Source organism: Nipponia nippon, unplaced genomic scaffold, assembly GCF_047370975.1.
Source record: "Nipponia nippon isolate SJK-2023a ecotype South Korea unplaced genomic scaffold, ASM4737097v1 scaffold_1, whole genome shotgun sequence".
Classification (NCBI taxonomy): domain Eukaryota; kingdom Metazoa; phylum Chordata; class Aves; order Pelecaniformes; family Threskiornithidae; genus Nipponia; species Nipponia nippon.
In genome coordinates this window covers 25,911,208-25,938,445 of record NW_028262290.1, presented here as the reverse complement: position 1 = coordinate 25,938,445, position 27,238 = coordinate 25,911,208, and the positions used below count along the sequence as shown (strand labels likewise).

The 27,238-nt window shown below is 40.7% G+C and overlaps 1 protein-coding gene across 14 annotated transcripts; it reads left to right on the top strand.

Moving 5' to 3' along the window:
- Positions 1–5,875: 5,875 nt before the first annotated feature.
- On the top strand, positions 5,876–26,099 carry NDUFAF6 (NADH:ubiquinone oxidoreductase complex assembly factor 6). Of its 14 annotated transcripts, XR_015702858.1 has the most exons (11): positions 6,085–6,273; positions 9,622–9,725; positions 10,219–10,457; positions 10,707–10,829; positions 15,465–15,521; positions 17,097–17,199; positions 19,644–19,777; positions 21,610–21,711; positions 22,362–22,467; positions 25,389–25,445; positions 25,956–26,099. XR_015702858.1 is itself a non-coding variant. In XM_087749395.1 (10 exons), exons 1-10 carry the CDS (start codon positions 6,095–6,097, stop codon positions 26,082–26,084), a joined length of 1,227 nt encoding a protein of 408 aa, XP_087605521.1. In that variant the 5' UTR covers positions 6,085–6,094; the 3' UTR covers positions 26,085–26,099. The 14 variants fall into 14 exon arrangements, 13 of the variants coding, with proteins under 13 accessions (XP_087605581.1, XP_087605562.1, XP_087605627.1 ...); XM_087749395.1 differs by lacking the exon at positions 22,362–22,467; XM_087749455.1 differs by lacking the exons at positions 6,085–6,273; positions 10,219–10,457; positions 22,362–22,467 and adding an exon at positions 5,876–6,013.
- Positions 26,100–27,238: the final 1,139 nt, after the last annotated feature.

Sequence of the window (27,238 nt, the reverse complement as noted above, 5' to 3'; positions counted from 1 at the left end):
ACCAGCAAGGATGCTAACTGCTGAACCATGTGAAGTTTCCCTACCTGTGATGGCTCTGCTTTGCAGCTTCTTCACTTGCTCAGGGCCAGGGGATGGAAAGAAAAAAAAACACCAAACCCCTTGAAAATAAATTTGGCATTATTATAATATGGGCATTTTACTATCAGTCCGCTTCCCTGAAGCACTTCATAAGTTACTTCAGTTACTTTGGTGTCCATAACTGAAAACGTCAGCTTCCTTGTTTCCTCTGCAGTACTTCCAATTCCTACTAGATTGTATGTACTCTGCCCCAGGATACTCAAGTGCTTTCTGTTGATCCAGTGAGGACTGGTACTATCGTTTACATTTTTCAGTCACAGAATGACAGAATCAGTGGATTCTGTTCAGAGGCTGGAAGGTGCCTCTGGAGATCATCTAGTCCACCCGCCCTGCTCAAAGCAGAGCCAACTAGAGCTATTCTCCACCCCATGCTTGGGCTTCCTTTTGTCACGTAAGGGGAAAACATGCAAACACGAATGCCCATGTGGACAGTTGAAAGAGCGGGATCCCAATGTGAGATGGAGCAGACCAATGTGACAGGGTGGAAGCACTCTGTGTGACCTCTGAGGAACCGGGCTGAATTTCAGAAGCGGACAGCAGAAGACAGCAGAAGTTCCTGGCTTGGGCCTGGTGGAAGGTATCCAACTGCCAAAAGACACCGTCATCATGGACTCTGCCAGGGTAACCAGTTTTTGAATGGTCCTCGTTGACTGACAAGGCTCGGGCAGATCAGGGTGCAGTACCCTTCCTAGTTCTTGCAGATTAAGACCCCATGTGTCAGGCAGCAAAAGGAATGTGTGTCCTGCTTCTGTCTCCTGTTTTGGTGAAATGGCATTGGGCAAACTCCCTTACAGCTCAAGGTCTAGGACAGGGCGCTCACGGTGCCAAGTTCTACCCTTTACCTCGCTCTAACACACAAAAGCAGCAAGCACCAGCATGCCTGCGCAGGGAGCGCAAGGCAAGGGATGAATGGCAGAACAGGGAGTGGTCCATACCCAGCCACACCGAGTGCTGCTGGTCTCATCCCCTCCGTCTTGGGTAGCGAAGGTGGAAACAGGCCTGCGGATGTTTCCACGCTGGGACAGGTCTCAAACCACCCTGTGTCCCTGCTTGTATGCAGTAATGATGTGTCCTGTGCACCCAAAAGGCCTTGAGATGCGAACAAGTTAAAATGCAAGCCAGTTAAAATGACTTGGCCCAGGGACTATGAAGTGTCAGCCACTCTCAGATGTGACCATGGCAGACAGGACATGTGTTGCCACAGGAACTCAGTGGCAGGACTTCAGAAGCCAAGCTGCCAGCCTTGTGCTTCAATTACTCAACAGTGCTCCCTCTTGCAAGTGCCTAAAAAAAGAAAACACAGGAAAATGTAGAGATCTCAGCAGAACATGATAAGGTTCTGGAACAAGTCGTTCTCCCTTACTGTTGCCTCTTTGCTGAAATGCCTGAGGGCTCTCTCACCTTGCTGTATCTGCTGCCATTTCTTTCCAGGCTTGTCGGGGACAAGTCCTAGTGATGCAGTTTCCCATTATTCACCTTCCCTCCTTCTGAGTGCTAGTCTGGTTTGCAGGGGTCCAAGCAAAAAGATACAAACAAGAGCAGCGTTCACAACAAATACACCTGCCTCCAACACAGCAGACACAACATTTAGTTCTATTTTGGCTCTGGTAGAAAAACATTCACTTGGTGGAGTCCATTGAAATCCTTGTTATATTTGCAGTTGACTTCACCTGTGTGCCAAAAATGAGTTTGCACACCCCCAGTTTCCTCTCTCTCTCATCTCCCTTGATGAGAGACCTTGACCTGCCCGTCAAGAAGTTGTGGCTTTCAGTTTGCATGTTTCTTGCTAACGCTGTTTACCCAGGTAGCACAGATGGTGCGTATCATTTGGCAAGCTTACCCCTAAGCTTTTTACAACAAAGATGAAAACAGGTGCAAGATAAGGGATAGGTACAAACCCAAGAGTTCATTACAAATACATTTGCATCCAAAGCAGCAGCAGAAGGACTTGGCTCTACTTTATCTTAAAAGCATGCACTTTGTGAATTCCATTCAAATACTCACTGTATTTACATCTGATATTGTATGCATGTCACCCCAGGCAACAACATGGAACCTAACTGTGTTTGCGTGGGCCTGCGCTTCTGTGCAAAGGGCAGCCAAATAAGTCATCTCTTCTCGTGACAGCGTGGAGGTTTTAGGGTGGCTCTTGAAAAACTAGAGCGAAAATTCTGAAGAGAGTGCGTTGTCCCCACAGAGAGCAGGATTTTCAAAGGAACTTGTTAGATTAATAGGGAAGGCTTTTTAATTCTGAAGGTCTTATTTTGATGTCAAAGTGGAAGCTGGGCAGTTAGGATGCACTAAGCCCTTGAAAATTTCGCCCCAAGTTCTGCTTCTGCCTGTTTGTGTGTTCAGAGAATGTGGCACAGCTGTGGAGAGGTTCCTGGTCAGAGCAGGTCAGTAACCTACAACCTAGTAACCTTAGTAGAGAGACTAAGGGTAATTAGCATGATCTGAATGCTGAAGCTATGCCCTTATTCTGAACTCCTCTCTGTAGAAGTCCTGTTTTACTCCATTGGCTAAAAAGAGATAAGAGACTATCCTAACAAAAGACAGGTATCAAAAGACACCATGCAACAGAAGTTGCATGACCTGAATACCCACTGTTTCACTCACAAGTCTGCAGTCTGAATCAGGAGTAATTGAAAGGAGGCAATATCTGGCCTTGACTTGATAGTGTATGTAAAGTGCGTTGACAGATCCATCCATTTCACGGAGCAGAACCGAATCTCAGGTAAAACCGCAGGAGGCTTGAGAATATCAGATGAGCAGCAATTCCTATTGAGTGCAGAGGAGTACACCCACAGCTGGCAAAGGTGTCGGTGGATAAGGAAAAAGAGCTGTTTCCCTTCACTCTGAAGGACAGTCACTCCAGCTCAGTCCTGCAGCACACAGCCAAGGAAGCAGGCAGTGGTCCTCATCCTCCGTAAACCACGGAGATCTTGGTTTCCCACTGCTGTTAGCATAGCACCTTTTACAACCTTTATTTGTGCTTGAAACTGGGGAGTGAAAGAGCACAGTGGTAACAAGAAGTAAATGAATGTTTACCAGTACATTTATCTACAGACAAAACTACAAAAAAATAAAGAAATACAGCAGCAACAAAGATGAAACCCCTTCACTGCAACATCCTTTTGGAACTTTCCATCTACTTTGTAATTAAAGACTTAGATGTTTAAACCACAGAAAAAGGGTAAACTGTGTTTTAAAGTGGCCCAGTGCTTGTTACCACGTGCATTAACGTATTATTCTGTGGCCAGGAGTGGAACGACTGCAGTCAGACATGTTTTCTTAGGGTACTCCTTTAAACAAAGATTTTTGGTTGAATATTTTTAGTAGTTCAGGTAAAAATAACTGCATACGCCTGTTCGCTGTGGCATGGAACCGGACAGGAAACACTATTGTTGCTACGCACAGATTTTTCCTTAACTCTGGTACTGGAATAAATCCAGGATTATTCAGAAGAGGAAAATGAGAGAGAGGGAGAATATATCCTTGCCCATGTGAGCATAGAGAACAGACGTGTCAGATCACTGTTCATATTTCTGCTCTCATCGCTACAGACAAGGGACCCTGGTGCCAGTCTCCCACATCCCAGTGAACACCTCAGCCTCCGGCCATTGGATATTCTGAGGCAGGTCTCCCTCTCTTCCGCCATTCTCCTCTGTATGAAGACTTTTTTGGTAGAAGCACTTGAATATACGTAGACCTCCTAAACTGAATCCTCTGTTTGGCTATCATGGGACAGCTGAGGGTCTCTTTTTCTCATTTATATGTTGACAAATAATATCTGGATGTTCTTTTAACAAGGATTGGCTATAACGGATTGGTATTTCCTGACACAAAACTTGTTTTTTTCCAGAAATTCCAGGTTAGAGCAATAACTGAATTATCTCTACCTAAACCAGCCATTGCTGTCACTAGCATTGCTGCCCAAGGATTTCAGAGTTTTATCTGAGGAATCAGCAGGACAAAATACTTCAGTAAGAAGTATGCATCAGAGAAACAGGCAATCATCTTCAGCTTCTAAGAGCAATATTGCAGAAAGGTGACGAAATGTGCTCTTTAACACAATGAGTTCATTAACAAAAGTTTGTAGAGACCCCTTACAAAGCTTAAATTTTCATATACAGTGTTAAAAACTCATTAAAACATTAAGCCAAATCATTACTCCCACTGCACGGGCAACACAAAAGGATAATTTACTAGAATCAATACAGACCTGAAGAAGCTTTTCAGTAACTATACATGACATGTGAAATATTTGTTTAAAGAAAAAAAAAAGTAATTTAATGAGAACAGTAAAGGTACAGAACAATAAGAAACAAATGTCAGCACACTGAGAAAGAGGTCGGGATTATTGGTTTTTTATACAACACCTGGTTTAGTCTTTTCTTACTAAGGGTTTAAATCAGTTTAGCACCAATTTGGTTCATTCAGAGATTAACAAAAGTTAATATTTTATAAGATTTATTTATAATACCCTTGAGGTTTAGAGTATGTTTATGTAACCCTTCTGCCAGGAATTGGCAGCAGCTGAAAGAGCTGGATTCATTTATCTAGGGGTTCTCTCTGAAAACTTAAACAACAGCAGTTTCAGCCTCCATCCAAAGCTAAATGACCTCTTTTGGGTGCCCTGATGAACAATAAACCCTGCTCAAGGTAGAGCAAGGGTTTAAAACAAGGTCCAGAGTTTCAAGACAGAGAGAACTTTAGAGACGAAGGAAACGGAAGAAGAAAGGCTCAGAGTAAACCCACAAGAACCACTAATCAATAAAATAAATAATGCTTAAGTGAGATCCCTAACCTCCCTCTCCTCCTCCTCTCTGTGACACAAAATAAAGTCTTGCTCTCATTTCCAAACAGATGCCTTGTCACTTGAATGTCGCTGCCCACTCAAAGCTTTCCCTGTATTTACTGCGTGGCTTCACTTCACTTTACAGCTCAGCTAATGAACGCATGCATTACTGTCCGTAAACCCAGAGATCCTACCCCCTCTCTGGCCCACAGCCCTTTGCTTGTGCCAACGCTCCGCACCGGTGCTGATGCTCGGCTGACCATGCAGTGAACTGATTCAAGGCACCAAACTGGCAGAAAATGAACTCAGGAAAACTAAAAGCAAGCAGTGGATGGGTGTCTGCTGGTTTAACTCCCTGAATCAACCCACTGTACTATAAAATGAAGGTCAAAGCTGGCACCAGGGAAGAGGATGGCAAGGGTGGGGATGGAAAGAAAAGCCAGACGGCTGTTGCTTCTAGTAATAACCAGGTTGGGCTAGTTACTAATAGGTTGGGCTGGCATAGTTTTAAGATGAAACTGCTCTTAAGCACGGTGGCACTTCTGTATGAATTTGCTGGCTTATCCCCATATAGGCCAAACTTTGCGGGAGCACGGCTACTCTGTCCATGACTACAGGACTACCGGACCGTTCTGTCTCTAAATAAACTCCAGCCAGCCCGTACGGTATGGAGTCCCTCTTCCAGCCCAGAGGAGGAAACAGGGCCTCTGTTGCAAAAAATTAAACAAAACATTTTACCGAGGACGGAGGGCTGGGGTCAGCTTTGCTGCCCAGGCAGAACTGCCCTGCTCCGCTCCCTCAGGCAGCAAACGGGCCCACAGGCATTTTCCCAGTCCTACAGCCGCTCCTGGAAGTCTCCTATGCCGCACTGCTCAGAGCTAGAAGGTTTTTACAATTCAGCTTCCTCATTTTTGGGGGGCTACCGGTTTAAAAACCCAACCGCCTGGTTTCCCAGGGAGCGGAGGAATTCACCTCAAACCGCCGCCAGCTGGGAGCCGGGGGAAACTGAGGCAAAGGCGGCGGCGCGACGGACGCCATTTGCAGGCCAAGAAAAGGCCGCACGGCTGCCACAATACCCCTGGGCCGAAACCGCGCATTCTCGGCTGCCATCTACCGGTACTTTCTCCGCTGGACGTTTACCGCGGCCCGGCCCCGCGGGGCCGGGGGAGTGACGGGAGGGGCGGAGCGGCGGGCAGCATGGCGGCAGCCGCCATGGCGCGGGGCGGGCGGCGATGCGGGCCCTGCCACCGCACGCTGAGGGCGGCGGGAGCCCGCGGCGGGCTCCCGTGGCCGGGGCTTGGCGGCGGGAGAGCGGCGGCGGGCTGGAGCCGCCCGGCGCCCGGGGGAGAGGTGCAGTACTGTGCCGAGCTGGTGCGGTGAGTGCCCGGGGGGGGCCTGCAAACGCGTGGGTTTTCATCTCCTCCGGGGCGGCGAGCCTGCCAGAGGAAGGCTTGCGAGCGGTTCCCTCCGGAGGGAAAGGCCGCTGAGCTTCCCGCAGGAGGGGGCCGGGGTTTCCCCCGGCTGCCCGGGCCGCCCGCGGCCTCGCCTGGGCAGGCCTGGCCGCGAAGGTAACCCTGCGGCCCCGAAGGGAAGGGCGACGGTGGATGGGGCTGCTCCGGACCTCGGCTTTTCGGGGGGAGCAGCGGCAGCTGGATGCGTATGTAGCTGCATGGATCATTTAACCTGTAAGCGGCAATCTTCCTCTCTTCCTTCTTTGACGGCTGCTTTTCTTCTGAAATGTTGAACGTTTCCATTTCGTTGTCTCGGCTTTTTGGAGAGAAGGATCACCGGAGTGGATGTTTAAAAATAATGGGTATTTTCAGATCTTCTTGGCTACAGGGAAATAGCCAAGCTTCCCAAGTACTCCTTGGAAAATACGCAAAAGCGGAGGAAATCTGACAGCTGGACACACAGCTCAAGTAGCTTCTCTGACCTGACTGCAGGAGGGGGAGGAAGCCTAGTTTTCAAAAGTATCCGGTTTTGGTCCAACCCAAAATGCTCCAAGAGGAGCAGGAGCGCAGCTCAGGCACTTCCAGGCCAGGCAACGTTTTCTGCTTGGCTTCTGGGCCGTAAGCAGCGTGCAAGGCCCCTTAGCTGCTTTCTAGTCCACAAGAGCTCAGAGGTACAAAGTAAAAAATTAAACAAGTTTCTTTGTAGAGACTTAAATAATTTCTCTTTGGATATAGTTGTCCTAGATGGTTGACAAAAGCAGGGAGAAGGCTTCCAAGCGTATATAGAAAGAGTGGAACAGGATCATCTTCTCCAAACGGATGCTTGTAAAAGATATAAAGATGTGTGTGGTCAGCAGTAACGTTTGAAGTAGGAAAACTAACGGAAAGAAACGTGATCTTAAATTTTCTGTGCAGCACCGAGCAGCAGACCTTTACAGATGCATCAGAATGCATAGCCAGGTTGCATTTTCCTTGATAAAACTTCAGATTACAGCTTTGTTTTCCTGGTTACTGTACCCAGGATTTGTTTATCAGTTACTCAGAAGATCAGAGACTGCACGTACAGTTAATGTACAGGTAAAGTTAACATACATGGGTAGAATATTTTCAGTAACAACTGTGAACAGAATAGTTAGGTTCCAAGGCACAGAAGCTGAGATGGTTGAATTTAAACTTTTTTGTTGTTGTTGTTATTTTTGTTAAACCATAAAAAGGACTACTTAGAAAAATACACAAGCCTTCAACATAATAAAATGAAAGGTGGTTATGCTTTTGGCATCATTTAATTGAAGCTGCTGTCCACAGTGGCTCATCTATTGTGTGGAAATCAGAAGTTATAAAAAATAAGAGGAAGGAGTTACTATTCAAAGAGAAATAAAACACTTAAGGCTATGCAAGCATCAGCAGGTCCCCAGTCCCGCACATTAGGAAGAACAACTGAGTTATGCTTTAATGTTGTGATTTGTGCAACTTTTTGCAATATGCAAGATGTCCTTTCTCTTTGGTTTTCCTTTTTATGTTAAATGATGCTTTCACAAGTAGCTTTAAGCTATTTGATTAAAAATATGTTTCCCGAGTAGGTATGCTTTCTGTCTCTTGTTGTTTATGTCTGGAAGACAAACTTGTGACTTGATGGTGTTATGGAGTTTTGTAATGTGGAAGAAATTATTTTTAAGACACTGATTTTTTTCATACTGAAAGTCCAGTAATGGTCCTCAATACCAGACTTAAGGTCATTCCCTCCTTTCTTTATGCTAATACACAAAGAGACTTGGGGTGGAACATGATCTATAGCAATATCAATTTTACTTTACAGGCTGAGGCTTAATGGATTTGCTTTTCTACCGTTTAGTCCAAGGGCACACTGTCAGCCTAAAATTCACGTTGCTCTTCGATTTTTTTTTTTTTTTTTTTTTTTTTCCCTTAGCTATTTCTTGCTACACTGAATTTTTAAGCTTAGAATAATTGGGAAAAAAACAACAACAACATGCCAACACCATTACTAGAGGGAAGACACATTTCTCTATTGTGCTGTCACTTTGTGTAATGTGTTTCTTTGTCTCCTTTCTGGAAGCGGAGGTCGTTCTGTGTTGTGTGAACAACCCAAGCAAACTGCATATCTGGAACTGGGAAAATGTGGCTGCAAACCTGCCTGGGGTGGGCAATACTATGTATTACTACAATCAGCCTTGAAAGAAATACTAGGGTTTGAGCTGATAATACTTTTCAGAAGGTGTCCTAATTGAGGGAGGTTTGATGCATCTGCTCTTTAATATGAAGGTGACCCTTAAAGCCTGCTAAAATTCAAAAATGTAATTTTTCTGTTGATGTTTCTGGATTTGCATCAAGCTCTAAAGCAAGTTTTACAACTGTTGTGAAAACTAAGCATTTGCTCTTTGTCAGCTGCTGTGTATTGTAGGAGTAAGGACCTCTTAAATCTCACTTCCTTTTTGTTTGATGCTAAAAGTAGCAACTCTAATAACCCTTGGTTTTAGGTTGGCCTTGCTATTTTAAGCTCACAGGCAAAAGAAATGTGAGTACATGTAAGAACAGCAGACTTCATGAAAATGAAGTTTTCCTTGACACCTGCTTCTCCACTCTCAAGGTAAAACTTGGAGTTGCCGGTCTTGTTCTAAGAATCAGGTTACAGGCTTATCGGAAAGTACACAAAAATGTTGTTCAAAACAAACAATTTAGCTTTTCAGAGCTGGCCAAGTGTTTTTGTTAGCTGCAGTTATGTTTGATTTTGCAATTTATGATTCTGTGCGCTGTGATTTTTTTTTTTTTTTTAATTTAATGGCACACCCAAGTGGCCAAACAAAGGCATGTCACTCTAGATTGGCAACAAGTTACCTGCAGTGAAACTGCCAAGACCCAGAGTTTTTATGCTTTGAATATAGTTGCCAATAAACAAAAACTTACTGGTTAAGCACTCTTCTGCCAAGCTCCAAAGCACAATATTTAGAGAAATGTGGTTTCATGTTTGGAACAGAAGTCTGGAAGTTGGACAATCTGTATTCTATTTGCAGTTCTGCCATAGTCTTGTTCCATGCCTTTAGCCAAATATCTTGAGATTTGGATTTGAGAGGTTCACTGAGGGTTCAGACAGCGTCCCCTCTCTCTTGGAGTTTGTCTTATTTTAAAATAAGCTTAAAAGCTGCTACTTTTGCGGTCAGAGTTTTGAACTAATTGCTACTATTTTAGGATTTCAGTGCTAAGCCCAATTTACATAGAGCTATAAATAATAAATGTTTTTTTTTCATCCTTTTATAGAAAGCGTGACTATGAAGGGTTTCTGTGTTCTCTGCTGTTGCCTGCGGAATCTCGAACCTCTGCTTTTGCCTTGAGAGCCTTCAATGTGGAACTGGCTCAGGCAGGTATTAAAATATATTTGTGAACTCTGGACATGTAAAATAACAGTTTCAGTATTCTAAATTACACTAGTAGGTGGTGTTCTGCTGAGATTAACTTTTTGTACTATAAGGAGCAATGAATAAATAGTGCAATACAAACCTCTAGTTTTGAATGGGCCTTGGAAAGTAGCCAGCCTCCCCAAAATTATTTTGTTTATATATATAGTTTTTCTGACTTTCCGCTTTGCTGTGCATTTTAAAATTAAATTATAACAAACAGGCTGTAGTCCTTGATGCGGTTATGTGATTGCATCTATGTTCTGGCTTCAAATGCGGCGACTGAATCGGTAAAGTGCAGCGAAATCCTATCTGTAGAAGGTCTGTCACAAACTTGGATGATCTAATCAGTTGCAGGTCGTTGTTGGCAGAAGCTAGGTGTTGGAAAGGCTGCCGGGAGGGAAGTTTGTAATTGGAGAGTTGTGGGAGGGGAGTGGCTGCAGTCTCTTCCCTTTGCTAGGTGGCCAGAAACTGCCAGTGCAACCAGGAAAGTTGGTATCACTTGCCAGAAAGGAGCGATCCAGGAAATGTGCTGACCAAGCAAAATCCTGTGCTGACCAAGCAAAATCCTGGATCAGTTTCTGTGGGCAAGCAAAATCCTGGATCAGTTTCTGTGGGCTGTGCTTCTGGCAACCTGTGTCACTGCCCTCCCTTGCTGCTGTTACCACTGCTTCTTTTCCTTCGGGGAAGAAAGCTAAGGTAAAGGTCGCCCAGGACTTAATCTCCATGGGTTTCCAAGTCAGGTTGTGGTGAAGGTTTGTTTTGTTTTTTTGTTTTTTTTTTTTTACTGTCTGTAGTGTTTGTATGTTTTATGAGGAATAAACATAAACTCAGAACTGAGCACTTTCCCTACTGAGTTTGGCTGTGTCCTGTGTCTGTCTTTTCAGTGTAAATAGACCAAGTGCCTTAAAGACACTGTGAATTTCACTCCAGATGTATCCTTTCCAGATTAAAGACTCCATAACTCAGAAGACTACAGGTTTGATGCGAATGCAGTTCTGGAGGGAGGCTGTGGAAGATATATACTGCGATAACCCACCACATCAGCCAGTTGCTACAGAACTGTGGAGGGTAAAATATACCTTTATTGTCCTAAAATTCACTTAAGTAAAATATTACCGTGGGAAATAATGTCATTGTTTTGTGTGTGCTGTGTTGCATAGTTCACAGTATTATTTTATATAAAACAGATTAATGTAAATTGTGTTTGTGTCTGTGTGTGATGTTTTAAGTTCCTTACAACCAAAGAGCAGAGTTGGAGAAGGAGGATGTTTAGGTAGGGCCTACTTGGAGGGCCAGACTTCTGTGAACCATCTGCTTTTTTTCTCTTCTGTTCAGGTGAAGGACAGAGTAAATTGTGGTAAGCCAGCAAGTGAAGTGCATAAGTATACTTCCCTGAGCCAGTGCTAGTCCTGCCTGAAGAGATTAAGCTGTACAAAAAGGCAGGAGACTAAGCACAGAGGTTGAACTAGCAAATAGGGTATGAGGAGAAGCCCAAGACCTTCATACCTAGTTACGGGATAATACAAAGAATCTTAATACAGTCTTCTTGTCACATCAGGAGTTGCTTGATGACTTCTATTTATGTATTATGTTTTGCACAGATCCTTTTGTGTGCATTGAGTAACAGGGAATGTACTTGTGAACTTAACAGTGCGCTGAGAAACAGGGAATGTACTTGTGAATTTAACAGTTTATTTTTACCGAGATGCCTGGGTTCTCCAGGCACTAGAACATCACACATAAAGTACGCCTATAGAGATCTGTTCCTCTGCTGGTCATGGCCAAAGAAACAGAGGCTTTCTTGCAGGTTTTTTTTGTTTCTAGTTAGGGCTGTCATTGATATGTTTGATGGATGATTGAAGGTCTGAAGGCAGTGTAAATGGATTTCCCCTTGATGCTGATATAGAAGCACAGAATAATTTAGTTGGTAGGGATCTATGGTTGTCATCTAGTCCAACTTGCCACTCAAAGAAGGTCTAACATCAAAATTAGATAGGTTGTCAGGGTCACACAGAGTTGATTTCTGTATTTCTTTGGGGATGGAGATTCCATACGTTTTTAACTTGTCATCTTAGGGACACGGACCACAGCAAGTCTTAGAACGTTCCAAAAGAGCAGCTACTGTAAGGCCTCTACTCTATAAGATCAGAACTTGCATTTAAATTAAGGATGTCTGAGCTCCTGAACAAGAAAAGCTGCAGTTTGTCTAGATCTCAATAGCTGAATACAGGTAACATAAATCCCATAGGTAGTTAGGTTTATGGACCTGCTGAAAAACAGGTAGTGAAATGTGGAGTCTTCATCCAGGTATTCATCTGCATTGTCCCTGTTAAAGTCCTGGGAAAAGCAGGACACTCACTGTAACGCTGGGTTAGAACAATGCGGTTCCTGTGGGATTAGAGCATTTCACTTGTTGCCGTCTTGGCTTCACATCTGCTCTGCTGCACCTCTGAGACCACAAAAATTAGTTCTTTCCAAATCCTCTTTCAGTGATTTTTGGCAGTGCTGAAACTGTGGCCTCTCCCTGACTCTTCTTCCTTCAAATGTGAAATAAAGCATGAGTGAGCATTTGTTCCTGTCTATCAACACTCATGTTTAGATTAAAATTGGGATTTAAACAAGATACAGTTTATTTAACAAAGAGAAAACATAGGTAAAGCCAAGAAATAAAATAAAAGGAAAACACCTGTTATAGTCACTTTTTGGAGGACCAAAGCTATTCATAGGTGTCTCCAGCTCAGATAAAGTGTGTGCCTTAGCACAAAACAAAGCATTTGTACAGTTAAATGAAGACTGGCAAATGTTGTGAGCCTTTTTATGGGATTATGGGAGTTGAAGATGCACCTAGGGTGATATTTTAATGCAGGCATTAAAATGCAGAATTGGTCATTTTGCATGTCAAATCTGTCTGTGCCTTTGCTTTTTATTCCCTTCTTTCTGTCTCTCTTCCAGCATATGGCAAACTTCCCAGGAACAAGACCATTTTCTCCCAAAATGCTTTTGTCTCCTTTCCAGAGAGGAACTTGCTTTAGTGTAGCTTAACTTATTTCTGTTTCTGAAGATATCCTCTTTTATTTAGTTGCCTGATTGAGTGGGTTAGGTACAAGTTAGTTTTGGGTATAATTGTATGTATTTGTTTGACCACTTTTAATTTTAGGCTCCTTTGTGTGTATCAATGTGGGGTGGAAATGTTTATTAGTAGAAGAGTAACTTACAAAAAATGCAGAATATTGTTGTGGTTTAACCCCAGCCGGCAACTGAGCAACTAACCACACAGCCGCTCACTCATTGCGCCCCTGGTGGGATGGGGGAGCGAATCAGAAGGGTAAAAAAACTGGTGGGTTGAGATAAAAACAGTTTAATAATTAAAAAGAAATAAACCCAATAATAATAATAAAAATTGTAAGGAAAAGAGGGAAAAAATAACAAAGAGAAGAATAAAACCCAAGAAAGACAAGTGATGCAAATGAAAATAATTGCTCACCACCAACCGACCAATATGCCCAACCAGTCCCTGAGCAGCGGACCCCCCCCGACAACCTCCCCCCCAGCTTTGTATGCTGAGCATGTTGCCATATGGTAGGGATACCCGTTTGGTCAGTCGGAGTCAGCTGTCCCAGCTGTGTCCCCTCCCAACTTCTTGTGCACCCCCAGCCTACTCGCTGGTGGGGCGGTGTGAGAAGCAGAAAAGGCCTTGACTCTGTGTAAGCACTGCTCAGCAGTAACGAAACCATCCCTGTGTTATCAACACTGTTTCCAGCACAAATACAAAACCTAGGCCCGTACAAGCTTCTGTGAAGAAATTTAACTCTATCCCAACCAAAGCCAGTACAACATTCCTATGTAAATTGTTCAGATATTGAGATACCAATTGCAACCCTTTCCAACAGCTAAGACTGCCAGTCATACTCGTTTCTCACAAAATAGAAAATTGATTTTGAAGTGGAAGAAAGAATTAGCCTGTCTCTGTGGTAAGATTTCACCTTACATATGATTTCTCTAAAGGAAGACCAATATAAGACAATCCAAACAGAACTGGTTGTGAAATAAGATGTTGAAAAATAATTCAGAAGGTATTTCTAGGAGCTCTCATAGCTCTGAATGCTGCAGAGCGCTGGGGTGAGCTAATGATGTAACCTGACCTGGTGACCCTTGCACTCAAGCTGTGATTTTATTTCTGCATTTCAGCAAATATCCCAAGAATGACCTCTTTGAAGAGCACAGCTTCACAAATGTTTAAGAATGTCATTGCAATTCTTAGAAGGCTTTGGAAAGACACCTGAACTCACAAGTATTGCAGAGCTGTTAATGGAATTAGCATGTCTTTTACACAGCGCATTTTATGTATACTCTTCTTGCTGTTGAGTTTGTATGACGACAGTTTTGATTTTCCAGAAGAAATACTAATTTATCATCTTAAACGTGTTCCTGAAGTTTTGTATATCCCAGAGTACTCACATTTGGATTCCAAGAGTTCTATGCACTAGTAAAGTATATAAATAGTCTTTGATAGTATTTCCAGAATTACTAATAGCTCAACTGTCAGTGACTTTTAATATAAAAGCAACTGTACGATATTTTTTCTTGCTAATCTGTCCATTTTGAACATACAAAAAGTGAGGCCTAATTCTTCATTAATTTCTGTGGAATAAGCCAATTTTCAAAACTTCTGAAAAATGAAGACCCATGTGTTTGAATGAAGGTAGCTCAAAATGGATGTAATGTACAATTTGGGTAATTTAGCAGAACTCAGTTTGGTGCTTTAAGTCTTGACCTGTGACTATTTCAAGGAGTTCCTTTACAAAATGATACTCAAGACGAACAAGTGGGAAGCAAAACTGGCATTTGTAGTTGTAACTTAAAATTTGCTTTTTCACATACCAAGTACTTCCTCAAGCAGATCTTGTTGAATCAACAAGAAGGTCTAGTCTTGTCAAACCTTGAAAAAATATTTACAAATATCATGGATGAAAAGATTTGAAAGTGAGCTATAAAGGCTAAGATTGTGAAAAATGTGCTCCATAAGTTTTGTTTATAAATATTTATATGTGCGACTGTAGCCTTTTTGACAGCGTGGTCTGCAAAATTCAGTGTATGTCAGAGGATTGAAGGTAAGTTGATAAAATGAAGTGGTATAGGAAAGAAGACAAATACAAGATAAGGGCCAAAAGAAGAATGTGTGAATATGAGATGCTGTGGGATGCTTTTTTAAACAAAACCACAATATAAATTTTATTACTTTGTTAGGATGCTGTCTTTACAGTACCTATTGGTATGTTGTACTGATGTTTTCTTGAAAATTTACAGGGGAAATCTTTTTATTGCTTGACTCTGGAGGAAACTGTTCTCTTCAGAGAGTGAACAGTTATCTGCAAATATTTTGTAGGAATGTATGATTCCATGAAAGAATAAATTAGTTTCAAAAATATTTTTAAAGAAATGCTTTTAGTTAACTGGCTTCATGCCCAACATTTCATTTTTTGTGTGAAACAACTTGTAACAAATGCCAGTTGAAAATTATTATATTTGAAGAAGCCAATCATATGATTCTGTGATTTTCCACTGACATGTCACTTTGATATAACCCAGTGAAGCCAATCCTTGTAAGAAAAGGATTACCTAAAACATATTTTAGCCTTCAGAATGCAGTACTACCATCACTTTGTATACATTAACATGGATATTTTATTTGATGATTTTCAGGCTGTCAAGAGGCATAACTTGACTAAAATGTGGTTCATGAAGATCATTGATGAAAGAGTAAGTATTTACCATTCAAGGTCTGATTCTGTTTTTAGTTGTATGTGTTTTTTTCCCCCCTTAATTTTATGTGTTTGTGTGTAAAACAAAAGCTTTAAGTAATTCATCTTTTCCAGACAGTAGTATTTCTCTTTAAGAATGGTACTGCTATATTGCCTTTTAATTCTCCCTTGGTGCCCTTACTCGTAATTTCTACTCTTGCTGGCCAAAACAGCTGATAGAATTCTTTGTTTAGTTTTGCTTTAAAATAGATGTAGTTTGTGGGTCAGCATCTTTCTTGTTCCCTGCTCTGATAACCAGTCTGTCTGTGCTTGTGTTTTCTGTTGCTGGTCTCTATCCCTGATTTGAAGGGGTTACCCCCAGAGGTAATCCATTGGGAGTTACACTTGCATACCTTTCTGTATGTAAGTGAGAGAAGTTTGATCCTATGGGATTAAGTAGTAAGGTCTCCATATGCAACTGTTAAGAATTCTGGAAAATGACATTTGAATAGAAATGGAAATGAAGGTGTGCAGGAAGGGAAGCCCATACATGGTCTCTTTTTGTGCCATTCCAATCCTGCCGCAAGAGAAAGGACGTCTTGCATATTGCAAAAAGTTGCACAAATCTACATCATTGGCATCATCTTATGCCTCCTCACCTCTTTTCTCACCATGTCAATTTTGCCCCTAAATAGCTTTCTCTTGTGATGAGTCATGGATATAAAATCTCAAAAATTAAATGACCTGTCTGAACCTTTCTGCCACACTTAGCTGCTTCTCCTTATCGTGGCTGCGGAGTTTTTCTAAGCAGTGTTGTAAATTGGAGCATTCAAATCACATGAATTTTAAAATAACCACCCTTTTTCTGGGAAGACCAAGAGGAGGAATTTCACTGGTACAGTGATGCTGCTACCAACTCTGACACAAAGGCAAGAATGAATAACTGAGGGCAGGAATTTCTTAAACTAGCTTTGCTGCTAATAGTGTCTCATGAAGTTATACCTTGAGAAAATTGATGGTTGGTTACTTGCGGTGTGTCATTGCTATGAAAGATTTCGGAGTTTTTTAATCTTAAGACTGGTATGTTTTAACCACAAAAGCCACTGGGGCAGGAAGAATGCTGGAGGGTGTTACATTTTGGGGGGTATTTGCATATGACTTTGAAACTCGTGTGTATTTGATGGATTGATTTTTGTGCATGTTTTAAAAAATACATTCCTATTTATCTAAATTTCCCTGTTCTTCACATGCAAATTAAGTATTAAAATTGGCAATCCCATAGTGTAAGAATACCATATCATGTTTTGTTTTGGCTGTATCCTTTTTTATGAAGAATTCTGATTTCTTACTATTGCAAAAGGTTATATTTGCTCCAGTAACCAGACTCGGCTGCAGTTGCATGTCGTTATTTGGTTATGTTAGACTTGCTACAAGCTTTAATGACTACTTCTATCTGAGTTTATACTCTCTTTCTATCTCTTAATTTTGTCCTTTTTTTTCTAATAGTGGATTAGGCTGTCCTGACTGTAGTAATAAACTTGCACAACTGGCAGTTATATTTACATTTTACTGAAGTTCTGTGTTCATATTACAGGAGAAGAATTTGGATGATAGAGCGTACCGTAACATCCAGGAGCTTGAAACGTATGCTGAGAACACTCAGAGTGCTCTCTTGTACCTCACCTTGGAAATGCTGGGTAGGCGTTTTCCCCTTTTAAGATTTTGTTGATGACTCATTAGCGCAGGTACAATATTTATTGATGTTTCAAAAAGCTCGCTCTTTTTCCACTGGAGTTTAATTTCAGTAGAAGTTGTCATAGGTAACACTTCAGATATCTTTTGAATGCTCAGCCATAAATCTGGAATCTTACTGCACCTGTCCTAGAACTACATTCTTTCCTTAGAAGCTCCTCAGTGGAAAGCTCATTGAAGTGTGGTTCCCTACTGCTCTGTTCTTTGCTGCTTAACACTGTTTTCTCTTTTCTTGCTCCTATTACGGAGTGTGGTAAATTCAGCTCTTCACCGTATTTTTTGATTGTCCCACTTATCAGAACACAAAGTGCTGTAGTTATTCTGCAGCTGTTGTTCTGTATTGCAGCGATGTACACCGGTTATCTTGAAGCAGCTGACTTCCCAGCCTATAAACTTCCCTTCGTAATGTTGTAAATTTGGGTCTGAATCCTCTCCTCTTCCTAAAAGTAGGTTAATACCAATAATTGAATAGCTAGAAAAAACGCAACAAAGATTATATGATCCTTGTGGCTAAGAGCTAGTATCTGTGTCATGTCTAATATAAGAGTTACAGATTGGGAAAGAACTGTTCATTTGCACTGAAGAAAAGGGTGACTTTCTTTTAGGTGTCTGTTGCATTACGGAAGTATTCCTTGTATGAGCTCAGATGTAAAAGAAGGGTGAGAATTATTACTATTTAGTATTGTAGTAGCAATATTTTCGTTTTGCTTATCAGAGTAGTCTGATGGAAGGCCAATGCTGAGGTTAAAAGAGTTTCAAAAGTAAATAAAGAGAGATGGTGAGCACCTTCTCCTTAGGAAGAAATGAGGAACCTATCTCTTAACATCTGATGTTTGCTTCCTCGATAGGAAATCAGTGAAATGTTGCAAGTATCTTTCTGAACTTCTGATTTGAAGAAATGTAAGAGTATGAGAAATATCAGCATCTTCCATTCTGAGAAATGTCTTCGATCCTGAAGAAGTTCAGTCATGCTTGGGTCACTCATGATACAAGTCAGATGATCCTCTTCTTGAAAATCTGTTGTGAGGGTGGTTTTAGGTGCCCTACTGTCATGTTTAACTCCTCTTAAATATACCAGTGTAACAAAATATCTAAGCAAAAGTCTCCTTCACTGCATATTAAACAGTTAACTTCTGTGGGTTTTTTCCCACAAATGGAGAAATTAATTCAACACAGCCCTTTTCTTGGTGTTTCCCATCAGCAGTCTTGTCTAGAGTAGGGGGACCTGATTTCATTATAGGTCATGTTTGCTAAATTTTTTGTGCTTTTTAGCTTCTTTATTCCTGACCTGTCTCCAGGTTGTGTGTATTTCTCCCAGTAGTAGTGCTGCTTTATTCTTACTGATTTTGGGTTACTTTTGTCAACCACATTTTGACTGGTAATCTTGTTGTCCAAAGTCCTGGCGCTTCCTCCCAGCTCCTGTCATTTAAAAACATTAATATTGTGCTCTCTGACTCATTCCCTAAGTAGTTAGGAGTCTGGTACTACTCAAGAATTTTGTTAAACCTCTTCAGAACCTCACTTTTGGGATATATTCCCAGGTTGAGCATGAGTCACTGCTACCTCTTACTCTTTGAGCTTTTTTTTTTTTTTTTTAAATTCCTAGTTATATGTAAAGCCTGAGCTGCCCAGTCAGTATCAATAAGTTATATCCATTGATTCCTCCAAGCCACACTCTGCTTTCTGCTGCTGTTGCCAAAATGATCAGTCTAAGCCAATCTTGTATGGTCTTGCCATGAAGAGTGACGGTGCTACTCAGCCCCACCTGTCTCCCTCTTCTTTCAGTTCTCACTGTTGTGTGACCACGCAGTAACTAAAGTTAGTTTTCCGTTGTGTCAGTGATCTGATTCAGTTTGCCGTGCTACTGCCTCATTGCCCATGACAGCACAAGGGAGGTGGCAGAAATACGGGTTGCGGGGGGGAGCGTAGGACCGTTCTCTCTGGCTTCAGTACGCTGCTGAATCAGCTGCAGCTAGTCATGAAACCATGCTGTAAGCATTAATGCGTGTCAGGAATCTTACACTTGAATGATTTTTCTGGCAGGAAAAACAGTTCTTGGAATACTGTTATCCTCAGGACATGCCAATGAAAATGAGTTTGTGTACTGATGTATTGTATCTGAATAGGTGCCGCTCTGCTAAGTATACCCTTTGCAGAAACTACAACAATCTGAGAAGCATCTTGGTCCTGAATGTGTAAATCAATGAATTTGCCTGCTGCTTTGTGCCTCTGAGATAAGATCTCAAGGCAATTTATGAACATAGACAGTTCTATCATGGACCAGCGCACTTAGCTTTCCTTAATTAGGACTGTGATACACGTTAGGGAAGACTATACCACTCAAAAGGTCTGACAGTATGTTCTAAACATATTATTTCTGTAATTTTAGGTGTGAGGGACATCCATGCTGACCACGCAGCCAGTCACATTGGGAAAGCGCAAGGCATAGTTACCTGTTTAAGAGCAACTCCCTATCACACTACAAGGCAAAAGGTCTTTCTTCCCATGGACATTTGTATGTTGGTAAGAGAAGCAAGTTGCCTGGAATTGAACAGTATAGTGTTTCTAACTGTGTCTCTCAACACTAGATATGAGGTCATAATTTAGTAGGCCAGAAACTGAACACCTTTTTTCTTTATTTTAACTCTGCTCTAGCCTAGTAATATGCCATTGTTACGGTTTTATATCTTTTGGGAGGTGAGAAGAGTGACCTTCATGAAACTCTAGGGTTTCTCTTTTTATCTTTTTTTTTTTTTTTTTTTTTTTTTTTTAATTAAATGTAGTAGTATTTTAGCTTTCAGGAATTTTTCCATTAATGTGTAGAAATACACATATGGAATGGCACCTGGGTTTTGGGTTTTTTTTTGTTTGGTTGTTTTTTTTCTTTTTTTCTTTTTCTATCCCCATAAAGGAAGCACTGTGAGAAATTTTACTTCTGAACAACCTTCTCGGGTTTCTGTTTACTACCTTTTCATAAATGTGCTGGTGGTTTTGGTTTTTTTGGTTTTTTGGGGTTGTTTTTTTTTTTTGTTACATATTTCATAGTTATAGGCATACATTCCATACATTCCTGTAGGAGATGGTATAGTCCTCCAATTTAAACTGTACACGTAATTCGCATTGGAATTTACCAGATCTTGCAATTTGGGTAAAATGGGATTAAAGCTCAAATTTTTTCATTAATGTTCTCTGACTAATCTATAGGCATCGCAGCTGTTATTCCTTCATCTCCAGTCTTTATTTTTAAATGTTAATGCTGTTCTTTTTATACTTAACCAAAATTTATGTAATTATGGTGATGCTTAAGGCAGTTGTGTTAATATTTTCTGAATATCATTTCGATACAATTGAAAGATTTGATTTGAAGCTTAGTAATTTAGGTAGTTGCAAAAAATGTAGATACTAATGTAGGTCAGGGTTATAAGACTGCAGAAAGGAGCTGCACCCTGCTTTCAGCCCTTCTGGGACTGTATGGTATGGGAGGCCTTCCAAGTTTTTAGCTTTTCAAACATAGCCTGAAAATTCACAGTCATTCCTTGCCACAGAAGGTGTTTTACAGTGAAACTGTAAAAACAGCTTGCATCCCTTCTGTGCAGACTGAGCATCTTGTAAGCATTTCAGCTGCTGGCAAGTATTGCAGAGTTCTACTGGAGTTTCTATCTCCTGTGAGGCCTACCTTTATACAGCTTTCACGTGTCTGAGTGTTGTTGAGAAGAACAGGCACCTGGTGCAATTCTGAATATACCATATTATTAATATTATTATTAATATACCATATTATGTCTTACATTGGTCACTGTAGTCAAAGAATAAGTTTGGGGTTGGGTTTTTTGGGGGGTTTGGGGTGGGGTTTTTTTGGTGCTTTTGCTTTTTTGTTTTGGTTTGGGGTTTTTTTGGTTGGTTGGTTTTTTTGCAAGCCTGGTGGTGCACACCAATCCCAAGGCAATGACTTACTTCATAAGCCATCATGGCTTCTGTGTTAGCTGTTACTGCCTTTCTTCTGCTTAATATCGATTCTTGGATTATGGTTTTAAAAATTGGGCATCTAAACTGATCTAAATTCCCAAAACTTTAAAATCTGACTTGGTTATCTGACTGACCACAAAGTCTTTAGGGAACAAATTCATACAGAGAGAGTCTGTAGCAACTGTTCTCTTTATTCTCCTGATTTTTTTTTTCCAAGTGACTGACAAAAAGAAGGGAAATAAAAAAGGAGGGGGCAGTGGTAAAACATTTAGGCTGTTTCAGTCTTGTGTCATTAGTTTGGTTGCTGGGACAAGTTTCTGAGAAGCTAAAATGGAAACTTGGTATTTATTGAGGGTTCTTCTCTTTTTGATTTTCCTTCCTATGTCTAGCATGGAGTTTCACAAGAGGATTTCATAAGAGGCAAGCAAGAGAAAAATGTGAGAGATGTAATCTATGACATTGCCAGCCAGGCCCATGTTCACCTAGAACACGTGAGATTCCTTCCCTTTTATTTATTTAAATAAACATAATTGATGCTAATCTTCACAAAGTATTGTGCATATGTGTTGTTAGAAGACTTGCAGCTGCATACTTAGTTTGAAGTATTTTAGCTTTAATTACTTAGAGAGTTTAAATTAAAAAAAACCAAACCAAACCACCACACAAAACTTTTAAATATTACAACTACTTCTGTATGAATATTATATTTATCTCTATGTACAGGAGGCAGTTTACTCACAGCCAGGTCCAATTGCATATATATATAAATACTGCCTAAAAGCGTTATTACTGGGAGAGAAACTTCAAGCAGACTTCTATAAATGCAACTATATGCCAGCATGGGATCTGCACCATAGAAAGCACTTCTGCATATGGTATTTCACAGTACAGTGGAAAGGGTGCCAGGAAAGCAGAGCATGTTGCCTTTAACTGCTGGTTAGTCTGTGTGGGAGAGGGGATTCATTCCCTAACATGACCAGCCATGCTCAAAGCTATGTTGGGAAAGGTACTTTCTGTTTATTTCTTTTCTCGCTCACAGCCAAGTGAATTAGGAAAGACTTTATTTGCTTGGAACAGTGGATAATGAATCCTGAAGCACTGCATACTCCTACTCTATTTTTCTTTTATGCTCTTATTTTAGCTACACTCTGAATTGCTTGTTGGTACACAATACAAAAGCAAAAGAATGTTTCATCAGCAATGCTGTGTCTGCCTTTATCTGGAAAAGAAAACTTGCAAGAAGCACTGTAAGGAGTTTCTTATGTCTACAAGTACATGTACACATAAATACTTTGAGTATTGCACCCCATACTTCCAATCAAGGTAGTCTGAAAAGATACCACTTCAGAGGAAAGAAATGCCAGATTTATCTCTGCATTTACACCATTGATATAATCCTCAATTACAGCGTTACCTGTGATCACAGTATTTTATGCAGTAGAGATAGGAGAGCTCTTCTTCATTTTTCTGAAGGTAAAATGAGGCATCCCTGGTTTGTTCAGTCAGTGGTTAGTTAGTTGATTAATGTTTTTATTTTTTATTAATAATATGTAGCCTTGGGCTTTATTTTTAATACAGACTACTTATAATTTGCATTTAATGCATTCCTGTTCATGTTGTTTCACCTGATGTCTCAGGTTTTGTTGTCACATGCCCAAGGAAACTGTTTATTCCATTTAGAAGCAGGGAACAGAGGGAAAGAAAATGCAAGGTCAGAACTGTCCACTATCTTTGTTCAAGCTGAAATATTTTGATTTTTCTTTTTTTATTCCCCACCTCTCAACCCATAATGCACAGTGTATAAAGCCCATTGACTTTGGTTGCAACTGTGGCTTACAAAAATGCCAAGTACCTGGCCTGAAATGCCTCGTATTGGGGATGGGAGGCATGGAAAATGAGCAATGTGCATTTATTGTCCAGCTATTTAAAAGTTGGTTGCTGGTATTGCATGGAAACTTTGGAACAGAAGCAGAGAGAGAATTCAGTTCTTCAGAGCCTTTCAGATCATTTGCTAATTCTTAGTGCGTTGGTCCCCTGGCTCCCAACATGCCAACCAGCTGCTGAAGAGAACAGGTAGAGCCTTACCCCCTGCTTTCTTCCCACTCCATTCCTAGAGCCCTGCCCATGTTATGCTCTGGGAGGGTCCTATGGAAAATATCCAATGTGATCATGTAATTGGAGACTATACAGAAAAGTATAAACACAAGGAAAGCAGATTAGGGCAGCATTAGTATTTCATTCAATTGAATGTTGATCTTGGTGCCCCCCCCCCCCTTTTTAATGGATGGGTTATATCATCTTAGTTAAAATAAAAATAAAAATCCTTTCTGAGTACTTGCTTCCAGCCTCCATCATCATCAGTGAAGAATAATTGACAGTGCAGGATCTCTAGAGTGTTCAAACCACTTGAACTGGCAATAACTGGCAGTAATAACAGGGTATTAGCCTCCTCGATAATCAGATGGTCTTTGTTAATGCAAGGATAAAGATACTTTCTCCCCTAATGGATGAAATAGGCTTTTGCTGGCAACATTTGCTGGGTATTTCAAGACTTTTGGGCTGGTGCCTTTAAATGCATCTGTTCTGCTGTATAAAATCACCATCTTGTTTTGCCTCAGGGTCTTTTCAGCCAGTTACCCTCTGTCTTAGTTGGAATTACAGGGTAGGGTAAAGTTTAAACCTGCAGAGAGGTTTCAACAATCTCAGCATTTGTTACACAAACCACATATTTTGGAGGATGAGGGTAACGGTTACCAGCCCCCTTTCACAGTCAGAAGAAACATAATCCTCAAATGCTAAATTAAGTCTCAGTGATACTGTAGTTATGTGGCACTTTATCTTGGGAGAAAAATTTCTGAAGTGTGGTCAGCTCTTCTTGATACTTTGACTGATGACCAGCAGAGGGCAAAATAAGGTAATGAAGATTGCAGTTTTCTTTAGGAAATGTGTGTTTTATTAGAATAAAAGCATATAATAACAATGCTCTGTCAGTCCCACAGTGATCCCTTCGAAAGCCTGCGAATACATTTACATGTTCCCCCTCTTTCTCTTTAGCACCCCCTCCCCCATTCCTCTTTTTAAAAGAGGGTCTCCTTTTGGCTTTTTGCATTTATCTCAATTATGCTAGCTCATTATGGACTCAATTTACCAAGGAAGATAACATGCTTTCTGAATGACATGCAACCCATTCTGGGTTAAGAAGGTCAAGCAAGATTACTTTCTTTTGTCATCTCACAATTAATAATAGTAAGGCAGAGCATTAGATAAGGGCAGAGCATTTTCCTTACATATATATGCACACATACACACACATGATTACATTTCAAAGTTATACAGTAATTTGCCTTCTGAAAAGATTCAGTATTTTTCAGCCTGATTTTCTCTGTTGTCTGGAAAGTTCCATGGAAAACTAACAGAAACTCGTACATTCTCATCAGTATTCATAGAGGGTTGGTTTGTTTGTTTGTTTTAACCTGTAAGAAAAGGCAAAACAAGGAGGGATTCTGTATTTATAAATAAGCATTACAGGAAGCTTTGCTTCAGCTCTGTTAGATGTACCTGAGTTGTACATGGGTTTAAATTGTAGATTTGATTCAGCCATGGTTTAGACTCTGTTTATATGTAGATACTGAGGACCTGAGGCATTGAGATCCTTTCAAAGTCCCATAAATGTAAATGGAGCGTAACTGGACTTCTGGGATGGATGGCAATGCCGGACCAAAAAGATGCACTCAGAGAAATGCATTTCTGGTCTTCCATCATTTCTGTCTCCTGGGATGCAAAGAGTTATTTGGTGGGGGGAGAAAAGTGTTAAACTGTATTTATTAAATGAGATGCAACTTGGAACTTTGTTGGAACAAGGGATGCTAATTTACATTGGTTTATTATATGTAAACTGTAAGGTTGTCAAAACATGTAAGAATTTTAGCAGGCCTCTCCCAGGTATTACATACTTTCTGGGTAATTACTTTTGTATACGGTGAGGGATGGTGCTGGCTTGCATATAATGGAAAATTATAGTTTCAGGATGTCAAAATGAAAAGGGATGAAGCTTGTAATACAGTCTGTTGGCTCTAACCATTATGTGTAGTACTTGATGTTTAATCTGAAATGTTAAATTCTTCTGATAAGTATGTTTGCTTTTTGTTTTTCTCTCATTTACTTTCAGGCTAGATCTTTCAGTAAGAAAGTTCCTGTGAAGGCATATCCTGCTTTTTTCTGTACGGTGGGTGTGATATCATGCACTCTTTAAGTGATGGACTCATTTCTGTGCTAATATGTTTGTGAAGAGTACAGTATCAAATCAAGCATGGTTAACTAATGCTTCATGTGTCTGTTTTGGGAGGATGTAATACCTAAAACTTCTGAATATCATAATGTGTGTCTGACTCTGGAACCTCCTCATAGTTTTGATCAGCACTTCTAATACTTCTTCTTCAACTACATCATTTTGCCCAAGATGTCTGTATATTCATAGACCATCGTTCTCACACAAGGGCCCAAAATCTTGTCTATAATTTGCTGTTTGGTCTAGTAAAAGATAATGCTTCTCTTCAGAAAACCTGCCCCTTTTTTTTACCCTTTGAACGTGATGGTTACACTACCACTTAATAAAACAGGCAAACTGTCAAGCCTTTTTGCAGTTCCTCATTCGGTTTCATGTATTGCTTTTTAAACTTTAATGCCCAATTATTTGTGTGCACCATATGGACTAAGCTTTTTTCTTCTTTTTTAGGTTGCTTTAGATGATTATTTATGTAATATGCGAAAAGTGGACTTCAATATATTTCATCCAAGCTTACAAAAGAAGAGTACCTTATTACCATTGCATTTATATATTAGATCTTGGAAAAAAACATATTAAATTTTCTTAATATGGGTTCAGAGTGCTGAGTTTTTTCTTTAATGTCTTAACTTGATGGAATTGTTAAGTGTCTAACTTCACACTTCTGCAAACTGTAGTTCATGGGAAGCAGCAGATGCGCGTGAACTGTAGCTGTCAGCTTGCTGGCAGCAGTTAAGTTTGTTCTTGGAATATTAGGCTGATATCTCTGCTTCACATGTCTGCCAAGTCATATGTCCTTGTCTGAGATTACTTTTCTTGTCTTTCCTGTAATAACAGCAATATGATAGAATTCTTCTTGGACAAATTCTTTGCTAATGGATACTTCTGACAGTTCTGACACTTTACTGGGGAAAAAAAAGAAAAAGGCTGCTTTGTTTGTGCCCAAAAGCAGTTAGAGTAAATGCCTTATAAAATCAGCTAAGCAATTCTATTTAATGCAAGGAGCAGACGTTTTGCGAGTACTAATGATGCTTCATAGTTGGAAGAATGAGCACATATAGAAGAAAACTGTCAGGAAAAGCTTTAGCTGTTTTAATTATGTAGTGTTTATGCAGAATTTCAGAATGGTGAAATAGAGCTGTAGTACAGAAATTACTTAACTGTGTGTTGAGATCGAGCCTTGAAGTGACTACAGGTAGTAGGAGGATAGCACGAAGAGAACCCTTGTGCAGTTTTTACCTCCAACTCAGCCAAAGGCTTTTTCAGTCTGCTCTTAGCTTGGCAGTGCCTTCCTCCTGCCCTCTCGTCTCTCTGTTGTTGCCCACAGCTGTCACTGCAACATGGGATCGACTGCCCCTTTGTTCACATTCACCATGTCTCAGGACACCCTCCTGCGAGGCTTCCCTGAACTCTTTTTCTTTGGTACTGTGAAGAAACATATTCCTGAATGTTCCAGGTCATTTTAGTCCTCCCTCTCTGTAAAGATACTACTCTGTTTTTTTGGTGGGAAATTACTGGGAGCTTTGTACTCAGCATCTCTTCAGATCAAGGTAAATATTTCTGTCTGATTCGTTGTTTGGTAAAATAATACTTCCTAACATCCAGCTTGATTCAGTTGAACAAATCCGGTAGTTTATTCTGCTGTCATCCTTGTTCTACTAAATAGCTGCTTTCCCCAGAGATTTTTTTTTTTTAATCGGGGTTAATCTCCCCAGATGCTTGGTTGTATAACA

What these genes read in the sequence shown, in the direction of transcription:
- NDUFAF6 (XM_087749395.1), top strand. Translation starts at nt 6,095, where the DNA reads ATGGCGGCAGCCGCCATGGCGCGGGGCGGGCGGCGATGCGGGCCCTGC. An exon ending in TTGCTACAGAACTGTGGAGG is followed by an intron (nt 10,830 to 15,464) that starts GTAAAATATACC and finishes GATGATTTTCAG; the next exon opens with GCTGTCAAGAGGCATAACTT. An exon ending in CCATGGACATTTGTATGTTG is followed by an intron (nt 19,778 to 21,609) that starts GTAAGAGAAGCA and finishes TCCTATGTCTAG; the next exon opens with CATGGAGTTTCACAAGAGGA.